Raw genomic sequence first — 19,298 nt, 5'->3', positions numbered from 1 at the left:
GATTATAAAACATATTTTTGATCGAAAGAATTAGTAAATAAAAGATTAAATGCATAAATGAATAATAATATAAATAAATCAGTTAATATATGAAGAAAAATAAATGAACGAGTAAAAGAATGTATGAAGAAGAAAATAACTGAATGAATGAATAAATAAGTGAATTACTAAACGAAGGAATGTAAATGAACTAATTAATAAATGAAAACGTAAGTGATTTAGATTAAATGATTGAGCGATTAAATGAAACAAACAATTTCATTTTGCCTCCTATGTACTTGACTAATTGTACAATTTATTTAAAATACAAACAAGCTTAATATGAATTGAGTTAATACTGCGTTGAATATTAGGAGGTCTACATTCATGTTTAAAATTTTAATAACGATAACTTTATCATTTCATAGTAACAAAAATAATTTGTGACTTACAACAAAATATTACAATATGAGTATCATTTTTTAGAAATTACCTGTATCACCAAATGCTTTAATCTTCAGCGGCATTTTTTCCCTGACTGGAATTGACCACATATGGTATTATGCAGTTAAAATAATACCAGATAGGTGGAGCTAAAAGCAGACAAAATATTTCACCTTTTCACTTTGCCCCGCTATTTCACTTTGCCCCATGTTCCCCTACATTTCAGTATTGCTTTAAGAACCTCATGTTTATGATTTTTATCTTTCTGATATTGCAAACGTCTGATGTGGTTTTGCATTAGATGAGGTTTATATTAACATTTAAGACTAAACATATAGTACTTTTAAACGAGTGATCTTTCTTTTTAATAATCTCATGAGTTTACTCTCTTTTTCTGGCAAAAGTTTTCTAATGTATTTCTACATTGTATTTTTAACATTTTTCTTTCAGGTATCAACACTATGCGCCTAAACTGGATGAAATGGAGCGAAAAAGATTTAATGATAAGTTTGGTGATCAGTGGAATTATTATTAATGAAATAATCAAGTTGTGCTGTTGCTAAAAAGTTATGAGAGATGCAAATTATCTTATACAAGGTCTCTATGATCCCATTTTTCATGACAGCTTATTGGTGATAGGATAAGGTCATGGGAAGAACCTACCACTTATCCCGTTCTATGCTGAAATCCTAAGGCATCATGCTAAAATACACTATGTGTCCAAAAATAAAGTCACATGCCTTAATATTTGGTTGTACCACCTTTTGCGCGTATTACAGCTTTCATACGCCGTGGCATTGCTTCAATGAGCTTTTGTAGAGTATCCGTTTTTATTTTCACTCACGATTCCATCAAGAGATCTCCTAAACGTTCGATAGATGAAGGAAGTGTGGTGTGTGATCTTAAATCTTTTTTGAGTACATCCCACAGATTCTCGATTGGATTGAGGTTTGGACTTTGTGTTGGCCAAATCATGTGTTGAAAGGATGCATCATGTTCATCGAGCCAAGATTTAACAATTGTAGCCTGGTGTACTCTGGCGTTATCGTCTTGGAATACACCACTACCGCCAGGAAAATAAAAGTCCATAGATGGCACAACGTGATCATCCAAGATGTTAAGGTACTGACTGTGCAGACTTCGTTTGGTTGGTGCACAATGCAGCCGAACCTAGTTCAGATGAACAGAAACAACCCCAGATCATTACACTGCCTCCGAAAAAGTGCAGAGTGGGAAAGAGACATGTAGGATCCATTGCTTCATGGGGCTCTCTTCGAACCCTGATGCGTCCGTCATTTTGAAGGAGCTTAAATCTTGACCCATCAGACCACATGACCTTTCCCCAATCATTAACAGTCCAATTTTTATGATCTTTGCAAATTGCAGTCTCTTTCTTCGATTAATGGCACTCACAAGTAGCTTCCTTATTGCAACACAGTTTCTTAGTCCCGATTTTTGAAGTTCTTGTCGCATTGTGCGCTTGGAAATTGTTTTACTTCCCTCGTTGAAGAGTGCTGTGAGTGGAATGGTCGATTTCTTGCGATTTTTCTTCACTAATCGCTTCAGAGAACGCCGGTCACGTTCGTTCAGAATGGATTTCCGACCACAAAGATGTCGCGAACAGGTAGCTTATCTGCGGTCTTTCCACCTTTTAATAATGCGTTGAACAGTTCGCAATCTTATACCACTTATTTCAACTTAGTCTTTGCATTTTGTCCCACTTTGGTACAGGCCAACAATTTGCCCCGTTTTGAACTCTTTTGCATCATTTCCTCGAGCACAATTACTGATTCCAGCCAAGCTTACTTCAAATTAAACAGCCTTCTAGTGCAACGCCAGCATTTTACGCTTGCACTTAACAAAGATTTATGCAAACATCTGTAATACTCATCGAATCACCTTCTTCCAAAATTGGAACGTTTAAAATTCGACCGCGACTTTTTTTTTTGGACAGTTAGTTGGTTGGAAAAAGTATCCATATGAAATGGTACATATTTTTCAAATCAAATATGTTTTTTATGAAACTGAAACACACAAACAGAGAAAGAAGAGCACCTATTTTCTTTAGCATTAAGTTACCACCCCTAAGCCAGGCCTAAGGAAGAACTACATGCAATATACCTACTGCTTGATGCCCAAGCTTTGCCTTCAATTCACGAGTCGAACCGCACCATGCTGTGGACACTCGCTGCTGAGATAAATTTACTTTATCTACCAGTTTGTTGGCTCTCTCAGCTTCAATGAGATGACATCTGCGTCCAGCTCGGTTATTCTCTATTCCAGACTGATGAGTTCTAACAAGAACCAAACTGCAGTCTCTGGATGTGATAACTGGGCTGCTTGGTACATTGCATGTCTAGTTCGTGTTTAATATCTAAAGAACTTTAATGGGCTGCACTGAGCCAGATAAAACTTTTTGTCATTTCTGGTGCCAAGTTCACAAGGTTAAAATGCCTGTCAAAGGGATCTTCTACAGATGCCCTGGTTGCTTATAAACAACCTTTACTCTGCTAGAAACCATGTAAAAATTTGGAGACTGCTGATTGGCTACCGTTTGAAAGCATCTTCCGTCTTCTGTATAGCTTGTTTTGCATGCTCTAATTATTGTTTCATTCCGTAACAAAACATGTTTTTTAGACCTTATTTGAGCAGAGGGGGAGAATTTAAAACGTTCAAACATGAATTTAGAACTTCCAAGGAACGAAATTTGTTCAATATGTTAGATGGCGAAAAGACATTGCAGGCACATTTGCGTCGACTGCCCAATCAGGAGTCCCGAAACTATTATAAGGTCTCTATCTGAGTAAAGGTTGTTTATATGCGCCCCGGTTTGCGTATTGAATGATAGAAGTTCAGGGAAACTGCTGTCAGGTTACTTGATAAGGTCATGACAACCACTTGGCTTGAAGCTAAATGAGTTACTGCATGGCTCCGGACCATGAGTGAAACTTTCTAGTTTGGTCTACAGTGGAAAAACCTGTTTTATAAATACGTATATAATTTTGTATCTTTGGCTTGTTTTTATTGGTTCAAACTTGTGGATTACAGATGTACAATAACTAATATGCTGCTTTTTATGTTGATGAAGACTAACTAAACTGACAGACTGCTTTCTTTTAAGGAACATTTATCTAAAATTTTTATCCACTAAGGTTTATTATTAACTACAAAGTGAATTATAATTATTTTCAGAGTAATCATCTGCGTCTGCAAGTATTTTAATACATTATTTACAATTATAACTCTATTTATTATTGCAATCCATTTTCTAATGTGAGCAAAAACTACATCAGAATCTAATTCAAATAATTGTATTGTGAACTGTTTGTTCAGTTTCCAAATGTGCATTATATTTTCTCTTTTGTGAAGTTTTCGATTGTTTATTTTTTGTCTTTAGATTATGTTTTTGAGAACAAAGCTTTTTTTTTTTTCATTTTATTTGTTATTAAATTTGTAATTAATACAAGCAAAAATCTATGGCCAGTCTTTCATTGTAGCATAGTTTTAAATCATTGTGGTGAAAGTTTTTAACCGAAATTATTGTTTGTCATGTTTTTGTGTTTTAATGAACATATATGTTTTATGTGTTTGGAAGGGGTGAGAGACTTTTATTTTTACATGTTTTTTTTTTTTAATTTTATTTATTTATTAATGAAATTTTAACATGTAAATACAATGGTGAGATCCTTGTGCACAGTAAAGAGCTTATTCATCAGGCATACTTTTTTTTGTTTAAAATATATGCTAATTTATTCATTTTTATGTTTCATGTGCTTTGTTTCAATCTTGTTCAATTATGTCCTGTTTCTTGGCTTGCGTTCGATGAGCTGAACCGCTAGCGACCGGTCGATTGATCACGTGACAGCTAGTGACGTCAGCTAATGCTAAAGCATTGGAGGTGACGTCATTATTTTAACCGGTTAGATACCGGTCGCTCATCGAACACAAACTTGGTGTTCATTAAAATTATACATATTTAAATTTCCACCTCATTTGTTTTAAAAGATGTGTTTCCTTTGCAGAGTATAATTCTTACATTTTAGCTTAAACTTTCGTCTCAAATTAAATGAAAAGACATTTATGGAAATGACTGTATGCTAGTTTTAAGTTAAAAATCATGGCTATTAATTAGCTACCTGTTTATATAAAATACTAGTGGTGCCCGCACGGCTTTGCCCGTAGTAGAAAATAAAAGGTCATTTGGTTCGCCTGTATATTTAAAAATAATGGATGATGAATTTCTTGCGAATTTGCTATAATCTCGCCAATTTGCTATGCTTGCCCATCTTACGGTTCCACGTTATGATAACTTGGTAATTTACTCGTCCATCTTATTATAGTTTTGCTCAGGAAAATGTTCTTAAAATTGGAATAAAAAAAGAACAAAATCGAATTTTCAAAAAATCGCTTCGAGGTACACCCGCCCCCCCCCATGCTACAAACTAACTTTGTGCCAAATTTCATGAAAATCAGCTGAACGGTCTAAGCGCTATGCGCGTCACAGAGATCCAGACATCCTACAGACAGAGAGACTTTCAGCTTTATTATTAGTAAAGATAATATACAATTGAACTCTCTTAATAACCATGTTTAATATGAAATGACTGCTAAAACGAGCATCATGTCCGTTCAGTTTTGTTTGCTGTTTAATAAATAAATTGTGATAATTATAATGATAATATTAATTAAATTCAGAAATGAAGTAAAATAAAAAAAAAATGGTAATTTTGCTTTAAAGTTTTTTTAAAGTAAATATTAAAATATTTATCCTAAAAATAGAATCTTGAATTTCATGATAATTTAGAGTGTATGAAATTAGTCGTCAGTAATCATTATTCTGGATCACTTATACACTTTTAGGTCCATGTAATGAATTTTCAAGGGAAATTTTTTTTTTTTTTTTTTTTTGAACCATAATGCTGTTATTTCAGTTATTATGAATTCTTATTTATTTTTCCGTATTTATTTAGAAATTTGCGTTCCATTTTTTTTAACCTGTGTGAAATTATCACTATATTAATGTTCTTTTTCAAATATCAGTGTTTGCTCATTTGTAATGTTTCATTTTCATACAGGGAAAACACAGGGAATTTTTTTTTTCCAAAACTGAGTGGCAACTCTGGAGAGGTTTTAGAAAGTGCACTGTGTATTGCGAGGAAAAAGCTAAATTTTTTGATCATACAGTGAAGCCCATACACTAATTTACCTCAAGACATTTGAATTTGCTTGGAGATAAAACTGTCTATAAGTCTATTTTTCTGAAAGTACTATCAATTGGATCAGGCTGTGTATATTAGCAATAATAAATGGTAATAATTATTTTTGAACAAAGCTAAGCATTTCTTAATTATTCACAGTATCACTTATTCACAATTGATACAAATAACAGCTTGTATGAACAAAATCATAAATTTTATGTATATTCTTTGCTTGAACCTGTTTTTTTTTTTTTTTTTTTTTTTTTTTTGCAATTATACCCATTGTGTGTGATCTTGATGAAAATTAGTGTATGTATAGTACATAAACATTTTCAATAAACTAACAATCAAAGTTGGTTATTTTTTGTAAGAGTTGACTGCCCTCGTCACTGCTTATGCCGGCGCATATTTTCTTGTGAGATTTGAAACAGATGCAAATAATGTTTTGAAAATCTTTCTGTGCATTTATTAATGATTTGTTATTTCTCTCTCAAGGCAAATAAAGTGAATAAAAATATTTTGTGACACTACCAGAAACTACAATTAATTTTCAAAAATTCGCACACATGTGCTTGTTATTTCATGCGATTGTCTATAGTGTATCTAATGAAAGAAAAATGCTTATAGTAGGAACTGATGTATACAGGCCTTTCTCCATAGTAAGTAATTTTTAACTTATATTTCATTCCAAACTAAATATAAGACTAAATAAAAATAACAATCATTTACTCCAAAACCAATGACATGTACATTATCTGTGATACATGAAAACCATGAAACTCTCCACCTCTAGAAAAATTCTGGCTGTGTATCCTCTTAATGTCCAAAAAGAATTATTGTTGATTTCTAAGAAACATCATACATTAACTGGAAGATTTTCATGGTTTTTACTTTGAAATTTTTAGACTGTTTGTTTAGCTATTGATGAATTTCTAATGCCTTTTGTGTTAAGTAGTTCAAATCGAAATTATTGTAAAATGATATGTTAATACTTATGTCCAACAATTTTTTACTGACTTTAATTTGATTTTTGCATTCAAATCGAAATTATTGTAAAATGATATGTTAATACTTATGTCCAACAATTTTTTACTGACTTTAATTTGATTTTTGCATACTAGCATTATGCTTTGTGCAAACCTAAAAGTTTTGATTGTATTTATTGGTTAAAAAAAAAAAATAGTTTTATCTATCATTTCATTGATATATTGAAATACCTCATGTCATTGAAATTCATTATTAAAAGATTATTTTCTTATTTGTTAATTCTTCATTTTTACATAAAATTAGATGAATAAAAGTGCTTTTTGTGCAAAATAATGTTTTATCATTGTAAAGTTTTCGTTTTGGTATTTTAAAACTTGTTTTGTTTTTTTTTAACTTTATTTCTTTTTTAATTTGTCATGGGGTTTACAGGATGTTTTACAGGGTGTCCTGAAAAAGACTGACTGTTTTCAAAAATTTATAGCAGGAAAATGGTTAATGATGAAAAAATAATTTTTTCAGAAAATTAATGTGGTGGGCCGTAAGTTACGTCCCCACAGAGTTCAAAATTTTAGGTCAAAATTCTTTCAATAGATGGCGCTGTAGATAGTAAGACTCTAAGTCAAAAAATAATTATTGGAATTCACCGATTCTTCCTCCGATTGCGACATGTGGTTGCAGCCGGCGGCAGGCATTTTGAAAATATTGTTGAGTAAATATGTTTATTAAAAACATTTTTCAAAAAACTATGATGTAATTTTCTGTCTTTCTTTGATTTTCGGTCCTACAATCTGCAGCGCCATCTATTGGAAAATTCTTGAATTAAATGTTGGAACTTTGGGGTACGAAACTTACAGCCCACCACATGAATTTTCTACAAAAAATTATTTTTTTATCTTTAACCATTTTATTGTTATAATTTTTTGAAAACAGTCAGTCTTTTTCAGGATACCCTGTATCTGTTTACAATTGTAACTTATTATTTTAGAAAAGATTTTAAAGACACTTTTGTTCCTCTAGTATTATTTGAAAAAATGGACTTCATTTTCTTGATATCTCTCACTTTTTCTTCTTTTTTGGAATTAAATTTGGAGGAAAAAAACTAGTCAGTCTTTGAAGTTTAATTAACCTTAAGTTTTCTCACTACAAATGTTTTGTATTTAATTATAGTTAATATTTATTGTGTGGAATAATGAAAACTGTTTATGTTCAATTTAAAAAAAAAATATTGAAAGGATTTTTTTTTTAAACTGAAGAAGTCTATTTTAGTAGATAAGACTTAACCCATGAGTATGTTGGATTTAATGAAAAGGGAGGTGGGATACTTTTCTTAAGAAAGTTATATATACTGACCAAAGTTGTCTTGCATTAGGAGAAAGCAATTCCATGGATATTTTTAAATTTTAGTAAATATAATGTAGGATTATTACATGCAATATACTGACAGTCTGATTATGCATATCTGTCTGTTGATATATTCATAGCTGCCAACTTATACGATTTAGCCGTACATTATAAGATTTTCGGAAGTTTTGTACGATTGTAGGTCTTATGGCAGATTTGTACAATTTTTAAGTTTTTGGTTTTAATTTTACGATAAATTGCGAACGGTTGAAGTTTTCTTTTTCTTCCAGCACTTTTGAGAGCAGAAAAACTATTGTTTTTAACAAGTTTTTGATAGATAATTTTTGAAAGCTTTGAAGTCAGCAACTTTTCAAAGTTAAGTTCAAAGAAATAAAATTTTATTTATTTACTTATGTTTACATTTATTTTATTTTATTTGTTTTATTTATTTATTTTTTTATTTTATTTTATTTTTTTTATTTTTTATTTTTTATTTTTATTTTTTTTTTTTGTGCTTACACACGCAAAGCACGGATCAAGTCAAGGTAAGGATTTGAAAATATTATAATACTTTAAGTTTTAATACTTTGCTTTATAATGATCAAAAAAGGGTAGAAATATAGCCACCTCGCACATTATAAGATTTTTTAAGCTGACATGTTGACAGCTATGTATATTGCATGTAGTTTGGCCTTAGCCCTGGTTTAAGGGCAGTAACTTAGTGCTTATAGGATTATTACGTCTAAATCAGGAAAATTCAAAAGAGGAATCATTTTGTTTTTTCATTCTCAAGTATACTTATCTTTTTATACTACATCCTAAAGAATAAACAATAAATGACATTTCACTTTTTTAAAAATAAAATACAATTTTTATTATATAGAACAATACTTGGTTTTAAAACAGAACATCATTTTGTACAAACTTATCAGTAACTGACAACTATCACAAATTTGAGAATAATATCATCACATTTAGCCAATGCTTTGAAAATCGGTTTTTGAGTTTTCTGGGAATTTCAAAACATCTTTTCTTGTTCATTCAAATTTGGATTGATTGACATTTCTAGAACATCGCTTGTACTACTACACATTTCAATAAATAAGTTTCATTGCTTCAAAAGCACAATAATCTTAACAATTAGACTTCAAAAAGTTCTTTAAAAAATGCAACTCTTGTTCTTGTATTCCCCCCCCCCCCCCCCCCCACTCGTTTTATGCAACACCAAAACCTTTAACAGAGCAAAGTCATCTTGTTATCTCCACTTTGGGCTTTTCAGTTACATATATTTATCATACAGTTATTTACGCAAATAGAAATATTTCCTTCATGGAAAAGTTAATTAGAAATGTTAGGTTTTTTATTTGTTACGATATCCATTTACAAGTTTTTGATCATTTTTGGCCATGGACTTAATTGATGAGCCTTTATGGCATGCTTGGCAAGTACTTTCGTTTCTACCACCCAATATCCATTTTTATTCTATTTTAAAGCTTCACTTAAACATATTTAGGGCTCACAGGTTCAAATCACAGGTTTGGCATAAATTTTAACATCGTTATGACATTATGGAATGATTATGCATGTGAAGGTGATAGAAAATATCTTAAGAATGAAATAAACTTTAGGACCAGAAAGTATTTAGCAAGGTATATAAATTTCGGTCACAATAAAAAATGCGGAGTTCCTTCTCACAGTAAACTTCACAATTTTGAGAAAGTCACCCTGGACTTGATGAATCACTCTCGCTTTGCGAAAGTATGTCTTTTTTTTTTTTTTTTTTAGTGCTTACTTGCAGAAATGTTTGAGAAAGTGAAACACTAGAGTCACTTGGAACTGACGCAGGTTTTTCTTACTTTTTGTTCGTTATTAAGACATCAAGAACGCACGAAATGGTGCAGCTTTTCACCACCTTATATTCTCATTACAATGCTACTATCTGGATAAATTTGTTATGTTGTTCAAAGCCAGGTTTTCTTTGCATTGAACATGTCAATTATTTCGGTACCACCGAATTTTTCCTGAATGCGATTATCCATTCGTCGGTTTTGTTCTGGGGAGAGATGGTTTTTCCAATCGCCGACGATACCTTTCCGGAAATATTTCAAGTACTTGACTTCGAATCTGGGGCCAGGGGCTTGAAGCGGCGTGTCGATAACATCCGATTTCAGTTCATATTCATGTTTTCCAGAAGCCTCTTTCATCAGACTCTTTTTCATGTTCTCAAAACTGATCAGGTGCAGCTCATGTTCTAACAGATCACTGTCCTTCACCAACTCTTCATGGTACTGTTCGCCCAAGAATTTGGCGATCCTCAGGTACTGCTCTTTTCTGTTAGCATGCAGCTGTTCGTAAGACAGGAACAGGATGTTGGGATCGTTCCTGTGTTCATACCAGGAGAGGACGTGATCGAAATAATCACCATACGCCACTAGTCCCTTCATAAAGGATTCAAAATACTCGTCAAATGTAACGTTCAGCTCATCAGTCTGCATGGTAAAGTGGTAGAATGAGACGACGGTGTCCTTGGGGTTTCGGAAAATGTAAATGTACTTTGAATTTGGGTTCTTCGGTATGAGGTTGTAAGGTAAGTGGTAATGGATCGGTCTTGGGTCAGGCAAGGCTTCCACAGCCGATATTCCACTGATGTCTACAAAAGGAACCGCTTCGTAAGTCAGCTGGTGGGAGGACTCCAGAGGTTTCTGACCACGGGTGATGATCGTGTGGACGATGTATTTCATCCAGTTTGTTCCGCACTTTGGAAAAGTGCTGATCAAGATGTCCGTGTCTCGAGGCTTAAAGTCCAGGGCCTCTTCGATTATCTCTTTGTAGAACCATCTGCTCCCAGGGAAAGGAGCGCCTCTCACGAACAGCAAGAGGACGCAGGATTCCTTTTGCATTTCTTCTTCGGATTGAGGCATTTTCTATCCTGAAAGGAAAAAAGAAGTGTTTCTAAGCATCCAAGTGTTTCTATAAAATGGGTAGAAGATTATCTAATGTTTCATTTTTGCTTTACGAATGTTTTATTAGGGCCCAAAGTAAATATTTCGAAATATTAGCTTCCAAAACCTAAATGTAGGCTATCTTTGGTCGCTTAAAAGGAGGGTAAGTCTTCTCTCTGGATTCACACTTCATTAATTATTGACTTTTTGACGTAGGACTTCATTTTTACACGTAAAAGTACGCAATCTTTGGTTTAAAAACCACGAATTTAGGAAAAAAAAACTTCAAAATTTCAAAGCTAGCGCAACAAAAACTTTTTTTAGGGGGTGAATCATAGCGGAAATCAAGTTTTTGTTTTCCGTTGGGAATGTTTAATTGGACAGGTCAGAATTTTCTATTGGGGGGGATGGTTAAATAGTAAGTTCATTACTTGTATTTATATTAACACCATAGACAGTGACTTAAAACCTTAGGGATCTAGGGAGTTAACCCCCGAGCTACCCCTCTCTCAAACCCCATCCTCGCCACGCTCTTGGTTCAGAGGATTCCATGAGTGAAGAAAAGTTGAGGACATTAACTTAGAGTAGGGACAGTTAACTTTTCTGTCATCAAAGTCGACTCAGTACGTTTTGGACCAGGATCGTCATTTCGAATTTTTCCAGAGGGTGCAAAAGGTGAAACTTTAGTGCAAACCACGCCCACGTACTGTAAATGCAATAATTCATCAAAGCTAGGGGGCTTGCACACTAACCCCTTAAATGACTAGCTTGACGTTAACAAATATACCACGATCTATCTTCGGCATTTTTCGTTTGATGACAAGTGGACAAACCGAAATAAAATACATAAAATAATGGTTTAACACAGGGCCCGACTATATAAAAGTGAGGTCCTAGGCCCAGAATAATTTGGAGGCCCCCTTGAAGACTATAGTGGAATGCAGTGGTTGATTTACTGGTTTGGAGCCTGTCCGAATGCATTTTTGGGGGCCTCTTTGTGTATCACAGAACTATGTAAATCATTAAAACATGTGCGTGCATTTATGGGCCCCTTATAATGGGGTGGTTTCCTTCAGTCAAAAGTGCTACTTTTAGTCATTGAAATGGATAGAATGCGCAAAAAATAAAATAAAATAAAATAAAATAACATGGACCCAGAAAATACTTTTATTTTCCCAACAGTTAGTTTTTAAGTAATTTTTTAAAATGTCCGATTTTTCAAACGAGGCGTGGTCTTGATGACGTCACAAATGATGCACTTTGCCGCATCTTTCTACTACGTTTCCACGTTATGATAATCAAGCAGCGAATTAAAATTGCGCTCTACGCTTGCTACCAACTGTATCGTTGCCAATACACGTGAGTAAAGATGCGAATTAAATTTTTTGCACTGTGAATGGCAACACTGAATGGCATTTCATCATTTTTGATGTCATCGGCAGAAGCCGTAAACAATGAAAGCGCTCCGATTTAAGTAATTTTTTAAAAATATTAAACGTAAACAAATTTATCGAAAAATGGTCAGATCCTATGTTTTTAAGCATGCTCGTTCAGAAAAAAATACTTTTAAAATTTTGAAAACGACCCCATTGTGAGATAGTAAATTCCCTACTAGCAAATTGAATAAAAAATTCTCCTTTAAGGAAGTTGTTTTCCGATTAACAAGTCAATGAATAAACAAGTCAATATTTTTTAATTTTTATTTTTTAAATGCATGTATTTTCCATACAGTTGTCATGTTATGCGTATTTCTTTTAGAAATTTGAGGCTCCTTGGGAAGATGGAGCCCCAGTCCCAGACCTAGTTGGCTTGTGTGGTAGTCAGGCTCTGGTTTAACCTACAATTTTACATAAAAGAAAACTAACACAACTGTTACTTTGTAAATTGAACACTTTATTTGAATATGTTTTATTCAATTCTACAGACTTAAAATGGATGTTTTGTGTTTGTATTCCTTTTAAAAAATAATTCACGACGGATCTTAGACAAACACGGCTTTTAGATACTTTGAGGAATTCCTATAGAAAGTTTTCGAACTAAAAAAAAAGTTAAAATTATTTAAATTTATATTTAGCATGTGGGGTCGTTTCCGAAGTTTTAAATGTATTTTTTCTGAAAAGAGCTTGCTTAAAAACATAGGATCTGACCATTTTTTAAATAATTTGACTAAGTTCAATATTTTTAAAAAATTGCTTTGATCGGCGCGCTTTCATTGTTTACGCTTCTGCCGATGACATCATAAATGATGAAATGCCATTCATAGAGCACAATATTTAGTTCGCTTCTTTACTCACATGGCATGTGTTGGCAACGATATGGGTGATAGCAAGCGTAGAGCACAATATTTAATTCGCTTCTTGATCATCATAACGTGGAAAAGCGGTGGACAGTTGCGCCAAAGTACGTCATTTGTGACGTCATAAAGACCACGTCTTATTTTCAAAATCGGACATTTTAAAAATTATTTGAAATTTAAACGTTTGAAAAATGAAAGTTTTTTTTTTTTTTTTTTGCTTATTCTATCAAATTCAGTGACTAAAAGTAATGCTTTTAACTGGAGGAGCAATTCAACCCCGTCACTTAAAATTGCTCTTTTTCGCTGAAGAATTGACGCATTGTTTGGAATTTTACACCACGTTAAATTCCATAAAAACGAAAAGCAGTTGACTTTTTTCCGAAATCTGCATGATAATTAGAACATATAGAGTACGTGTTTCTAACTAAAACAAATTAGAAAGGCGCAGCTCAAATCACCTCATAGCATTTACAATCGAAACTACGCGTGCAACCAGGGCTCGGGAGGCCCTGGGCCATTTTCGGGGTCCCCTGTATTCATGTCTTGTAATTTTTGCCATTTTGGGAGCCCCTAAAAATCTGGGACCCTAGGCCACGGCCTAGTTGGCCTATTCAGCTTTTAGGCCCAGCTTGCAACAATACTAATAAAACCTATGAATTATGATGTAATCATAGTCGTACATCAACTTATATTTTAATTGATTTTAAAATTATTAAGCTTATTATAATTGATTTTTTTAATGTGTTAAAATTCTTCCAATTGTCTTAGAGAAATGTGGCATTAACAAATACAATGGCAAAGCCGGGTAACAAGTTGAAACTAGTTATTTATAACCGCTGGGTGCAGTCCAAAAAGTAACAGAAAGTATCAGGGCCCGATTAATGTATCGGGGCCCTAGGCCAAACATTTTTTTGAGGGCCCCTAAGTAGTTAAACCTTACAATTTTAGCCATTGCATAAAAAATGGCCATTTGGGGACCCCTAAAGAGCGGGGGCCCTAGGCCATGGCCTAGTTGGCCTATTCAGTAATAAGGCTCTGGAAAGTATACTGTACATAAACTGGAAAATAGGAGGGTATGCGCTGAAACTTAGGAAAGAGGATGGGTGACTTAGACTAAAATTTAAGTAATAGGTAATTAAAATTATCATTCTTCTGAAAATACATCCTATAGGGCAGGGCAAAATTCATATTTATCTATAAACTCTGATCAACTTACCATACGTAATGAAAGACAAATGATGCGAATTAATTTAGAAAAATAGACATTTATGTCCACCAGATATTTCTGTGCGATATTTTTTTACGTTACATTTTTTTTTAATTCATTTAAATCAAATATAAAACATCAAATTTATTTAAAAGTAAGAGACTATGCGCTATTTTTTTAAAGAAAAAAATGTGTATACACCGTAACTTCTTCAATACAGTGCTGTATATAACCTTTCCTATTTTGGATATAAAGGGTAAAATTTAAAATAAATTTTGTATCTAAAGTATTTTTACTAACTCTTTTTCATAAGAATTTCTAATTAAAAAAAATGGTGTAACGAAAAATAAACAAATGCAAGAGAAAACAAGAACATAACTAAGACAGATTTTGAGGTTAGTTTAATTAAAGAGACATCCCTATCAATGAAAAATCAAAGATAGACACCATGAAAGAAGGATAAGTTGTAAATCAAAATAATAAAAAAAAGTACTCCTACTACAGACGCAGTGGTGATAACAGCTGAAAGAAACGATTTTAACACATTTAATCCAATTGCTTATCTTTTTTTTGACGGAAAATCGTTTGTTATGAGTTGAAAGAAAGAAAGAAAAGAAAAGAGAGAAACTTTTTACTGAAACACCGAAATTCAGGGCATTATTATTGAATAGGCCAACTAGGCCATGGCCTAGGGCCCCCGATTTTTAGGGGCCCTCAAATGACCTAAACTGTTTTAGCCAATGGTTAAAATTGTAAGGATTGACTGCATAACATAACCCACCAGGACCCCCTGTTCCTATTACTTGGTGAGGATTGACTAAAGAGGGGACCTGAAAAACCATTTGGCCGAGGGCCCCCTGCTATCTTAATCGGGCCCTGCCAATATTATCATTCAATCAAGGTTGCATTAGAAAGATTGAATGACATAAAAATTTATCCAAAAGCACTAGTGCCAGACTTTAAAAAACAATGGTGGTAATAAAACTCAAATTCTAAAAAATAAATAGAAATAGCTGTCGTGAAAATGCACAAATGCAACGTTTTTTTTTTTTGTGAAAAACTATTGATACAAAATGGTTGTATGGGTGTTTTATCTTACTGTTTTCAACTAAAAATTAAAACTTACTGTTTTAGTCGCAAAAACGTACGAAATAATTTTTCTTTGAAGCCTAATTGAGTAAGAAATAAATAAATTAAAAAAAAAAAAAAAACCTTGGTAATATTTTTAAGGCTTAAACAGTAACTTTTACTACAGATAAAAGAAAAAAAGAAAACACACACACAATAAACTTCTTTTTTTTTTTTTTTTTTTTTTCATTTGTGCTCTCTTTCCTTCTGCTGGTTTGTGGTTCACCCGGCTCTCCCACAAATTATTTTGTTGAGTAAAAATCGCTGTGTCAAGCAGCCGTAGTTCGCTGGGTGAGAGTAGCGAGCACGAAGTTTGGTGAGCGAAACGAGCTAGAGGCGGATCTCTCTGGTAAGGATCTCTTTATGCATTTATTTATTTTATTAAGAAATCAAGATTGATCAATGCTTTTACTATAACTGGCTCGTGTTTGCTCTTTTTAGCCGCTTTATGGTTGGTAGGTAGCGAGTCACATTATCCATTTCCTAGTTAAATTATTGAATGGGAAAAATTGAGTCTCTAGCTATAAATATTAATTATGATCAGCTTTTTTTCGCCAGTAAAAACAAATCGTTTGCTTTTATTCATTTCTTTCTACCTTTTTTATTTTTGATTGGGTACTCTCCGTACTTATTATTTCTGCTTATTTTTGGAATGCTATTAAATTTTAAAATTTTGGTGCCCTAATTAGGAATAATTTTTCTTAAAACCATACCTAACTCAGGAATTTCTTATGTCAAAGATGTTTGTATAAATTCCTTTAGAGTATGATTTTAATTTTAATTTTGTCTGCTTCAAAAGTAATAGATTTTTTTTTTTTTTTTGATGTTACATCTTTTTTAACTGTATCTCTTATATAATTTTACAATTGCACATTAATACTTACTGTATAGATAAGTTATTTTTCAAGATTGCTTTATATGTTCTGGTATACCTTTTAAAATACATTACGATGGGAGATCTTGTTGTGTGTTATTTAGTATGAATAAAATTATCTGAAAAGACGGACTTAAACTTCACCCAAAATTACAAATTTTAGCCAAAGTAAAACTGAACTATGTTTAAAAGTTGTTTCTTATTACTTCTTCATGCAAGAAAAGAAAAAAAAATTGAACTCGCGGCGATCCATGATTATAAGAACTTTAACCTGTCAGAAACAAACGCACTTTTTTGAATGTAATTATTTGAATTATTTATTTACACATTTTTTTTTTTCATGTGTCATGTACCACTAGGGAATTTCAAAGTTTGTCGGCCCTTATAATGATTTTTTTTTTCACTATATAGTATTTAAGTGACATTCAGCAATTACGCATGTAGTAAGCACATTGATTAAGTTCTATTGGTTCAGTTGTTAACACTGTTTTAATTTTGATACAATTTTGCTACTTAATTCCTATCATTTTCTAAAAGTATCTTGCATATACCTGACACACACACACACATATCATCGTAACTTTCACGCAACGTAGTTGGAACGATGCCCTAATTTGATTCCAAGTTCTAGACACCTTGGGTAAACCCATAGAGTAAATATAAACATTAGAGTGCGTGCTGCTTTATCTGCAAGGCAGAAACCAGCTGTCAATTTGAGGAGAAAAGTAGCGAGTAAAGAAGAGAGTGTGTCTATATTCGCTTGCACCACATGTTGAAATTAACGGGTTTAACTGTTTGCGTACTTGGCAGTAAGTTAGATCCTTCCTCTCGCCAAGCCGTAGAAGTCAAAGCCACAGTTATGTGGAATGCCAAAAAATAACCTTGAAGCGAATTTTAGCTTTATCGTTACTCTATGGAAAACCTTACTTATCACTAAGGGGATCCCGTATTTTGACATTGATGCAATGTTTAAAAAGAAAAAAGGTGGTGGGATCGCTACGTATTCTTAAAAACAGTGCTCGATCAAATCTCTCTCTCTCTCTCTTTTTTTACAATTCGATCCCTTGATACAGAAGAACTACAATTAAATTTTATTCAATTGTAGTCATGTATGCAGAAAAGCACGTATTTACAGAATTCTTATGCCTTTCGAGAATAGACAAGAAGTTGGTTAATCCTCATATATATAATAGCCAGTGATCGAGTAACCCGCGAGTTTCAACAATGAAACTCGCGCTACAGCATGATCATTTGATAATATGGTTTGGTAATGTTTAACACGCAGGGAAAGGCTTTATTGTGACATGGCTGAACTCGATGCGGTAACTTTAACTGTTTTACTGGTGAGACTGTGTCATTTCAGGGGAATGAAGAAACGAAAAAGCAGTCAACTATGGACGCTATCTACTGGGTTAATCCACTGGAGTTAGGGTAAAAATTTCAACTATCAAAATATCATCAAACAGGCAATGGCTTCGTTCAAATGTAGAAGAAGAGAAGATTTTCGCCCGTCATACCTTGACGGGCGACTTTCTAGTTAATAAGAATTAGGGTTAATAAGATTAAGGGTCAATCAAATTTTTATGAGTCCACCACACTTGCAGAATCAAAGACTAATACCTGCCCAAATTATCCTTTTCTCATAATAATTAAGAATGTTGATTTGAAGTTGGTAATAAAAACTGGAAATACTTACTCAAGTTAAGCAAAGGCTTGAAGAACAAATTTCTCGATGCAATAGGGATGGCAGTTCTCTAGAACTATGAAACAGGTTATGCCTTTCCCTGGCGATAGAACCCCCTTTTATTCTGCGAATATCACGTGCACCAATTGCACTCATTACTTATTGCTCGCGTCAATTCTCTGAAGGAGGGCAGATAAATACTTTTGAAATAACTACGTTTTCTAGACCATTCCGATAGAAAAAATAAAATAAATAAAAATAATAAAGAAACGAAACGCAATTTGTGGAGCCCTCCGTGATAAGCCGCCTTGTTTACGGGGCCATTGTGAAAGATTTGTTTTTTACCCCTCTACCTGAACTTCAGTCCAGCGCGGATAAATCGCGCGAACTTCAGTCCAGCTTGAATGAATAGGGTGATTAGTGAACTTCAGTCCAGCGCTTTGAAGGAGCTGAACTTCAGTCCAAGATGAACTTCAGTCCAGCCAATAATGCCGGCCTCTCGGCTCTGCGGGAGAGAAGGCCCGAGTCAAGTAGGAAAGCTCGTAAACGAAGAGGTACTTATCAGGTTTTTTTTTATATACAACTTAAGTATTGTTTACGCCCCTGATGGAATGACAGGGGAGTAGAAAATGAAATATGAAAGCTCCATCAAATATATTTATTATACGGAAAAAAAGGGAAGAAAAAAAATCGTCTGCAGAATTTTTTTTTAAATCAAATAACACAGTTTATGTACCGAAAAAAATCGTTTGTCAACTAAATTTCAAAAATAATTATCAAAGAAAGACAGAAATTCCACAGCAAAATATAGGATGGAATGACAGGGGGAGTAGAAAATGAAATATGAAAGCTTCCATCAAAAATATTTATTACTCGAAAAAAGAGGGAAGAAAAAAAATCGTCTGCAGAAATTTTTCAAATAAAATAACACAGTTTATGTATCGAAAATATCGTCTGTCAACTAAATTTCCAAAAATAAATGTCAGAGACTCTGCAAAATGTAGACTAAATAAAGAAAAAATTGTGGCATTTAGTACGATGTACCTAAAGTAAAAATAAGTAAACAATTAATATTCAGAAGTGATAAATTTAGCTTTATTATCTTAACATTTTTTTTTTTTTTTAATGTGGGCTGTGAATCTTTGCTGGTTTGCTGAGAAAAGAGGCAGTCCCCTGAAGGAAAATATTAGCAGCGTGATTTTTACCATTCATATCAAA

The 19,298-nt window shown here is 33.2% G+C and overlaps 2 protein-coding genes across 2 annotated transcripts in view; one reads left to right on the top strand and one right to left on the bottom strand.

Moving 5' to 3' along the window:
- Window positions 1-958, top strand: part of LOC129232151 (UV-stimulated scaffold protein A-like) — a 40,049-nt gene extending 39,091 nt beyond the window's left edge. Inside the window, exon 15 of the mRNA XM_054866392.1 lies at window positions 874-958. Within this exon, the coding sequence (XP_054722367.1) occupies window positions 874-958 (85 nt within the window). The remainder of the gene's footprint in view (window positions 1-873) is intronic.
- An 8,208-nt stretch (window positions 959-9,166) lies between these two features.
- LOC129232127 (sulfotransferase 1C4-like) lies at window positions 9,167-18,201 on the bottom strand. Its single transcript, XM_054866365.1, has 2 exons — window positions 18,093-18,201; window positions 9,167-10,878 (listed from the first exon to the last, which is right to left on the bottom strand). Exon 2 carries the CDS (start codon window positions 10,868-10,870, stop codon window positions 9,911-9,913), a length of 960 nt encoding a protein of 319 aa, XP_054722340.1. The 5' UTR covers window positions 10,871-10,878; window positions 18,093-18,201; the 3' UTR covers window positions 9,167-9,910.
- Between the last annotated feature and the right edge of the window lie 1,097 nt (window positions 18,202-19,298).

Source organism: Uloborus diversus, unplaced genomic scaffold (assembly GCF_026930045.1).
Source record: "Uloborus diversus isolate 005 unplaced genomic scaffold, Udiv.v.3.1 scaffold_11, whole genome shotgun sequence".
Classification (NCBI taxonomy): Eukaryota; Metazoa; Arthropoda; class Arachnida; order Araneae; family Uloboridae; genus Uloborus; species Uloborus diversus.
The sequence above is the reverse complement of the archived record's forward strand: the minus strand, read 5'-3'. Positions and strand labels throughout refer to the sequence as shown.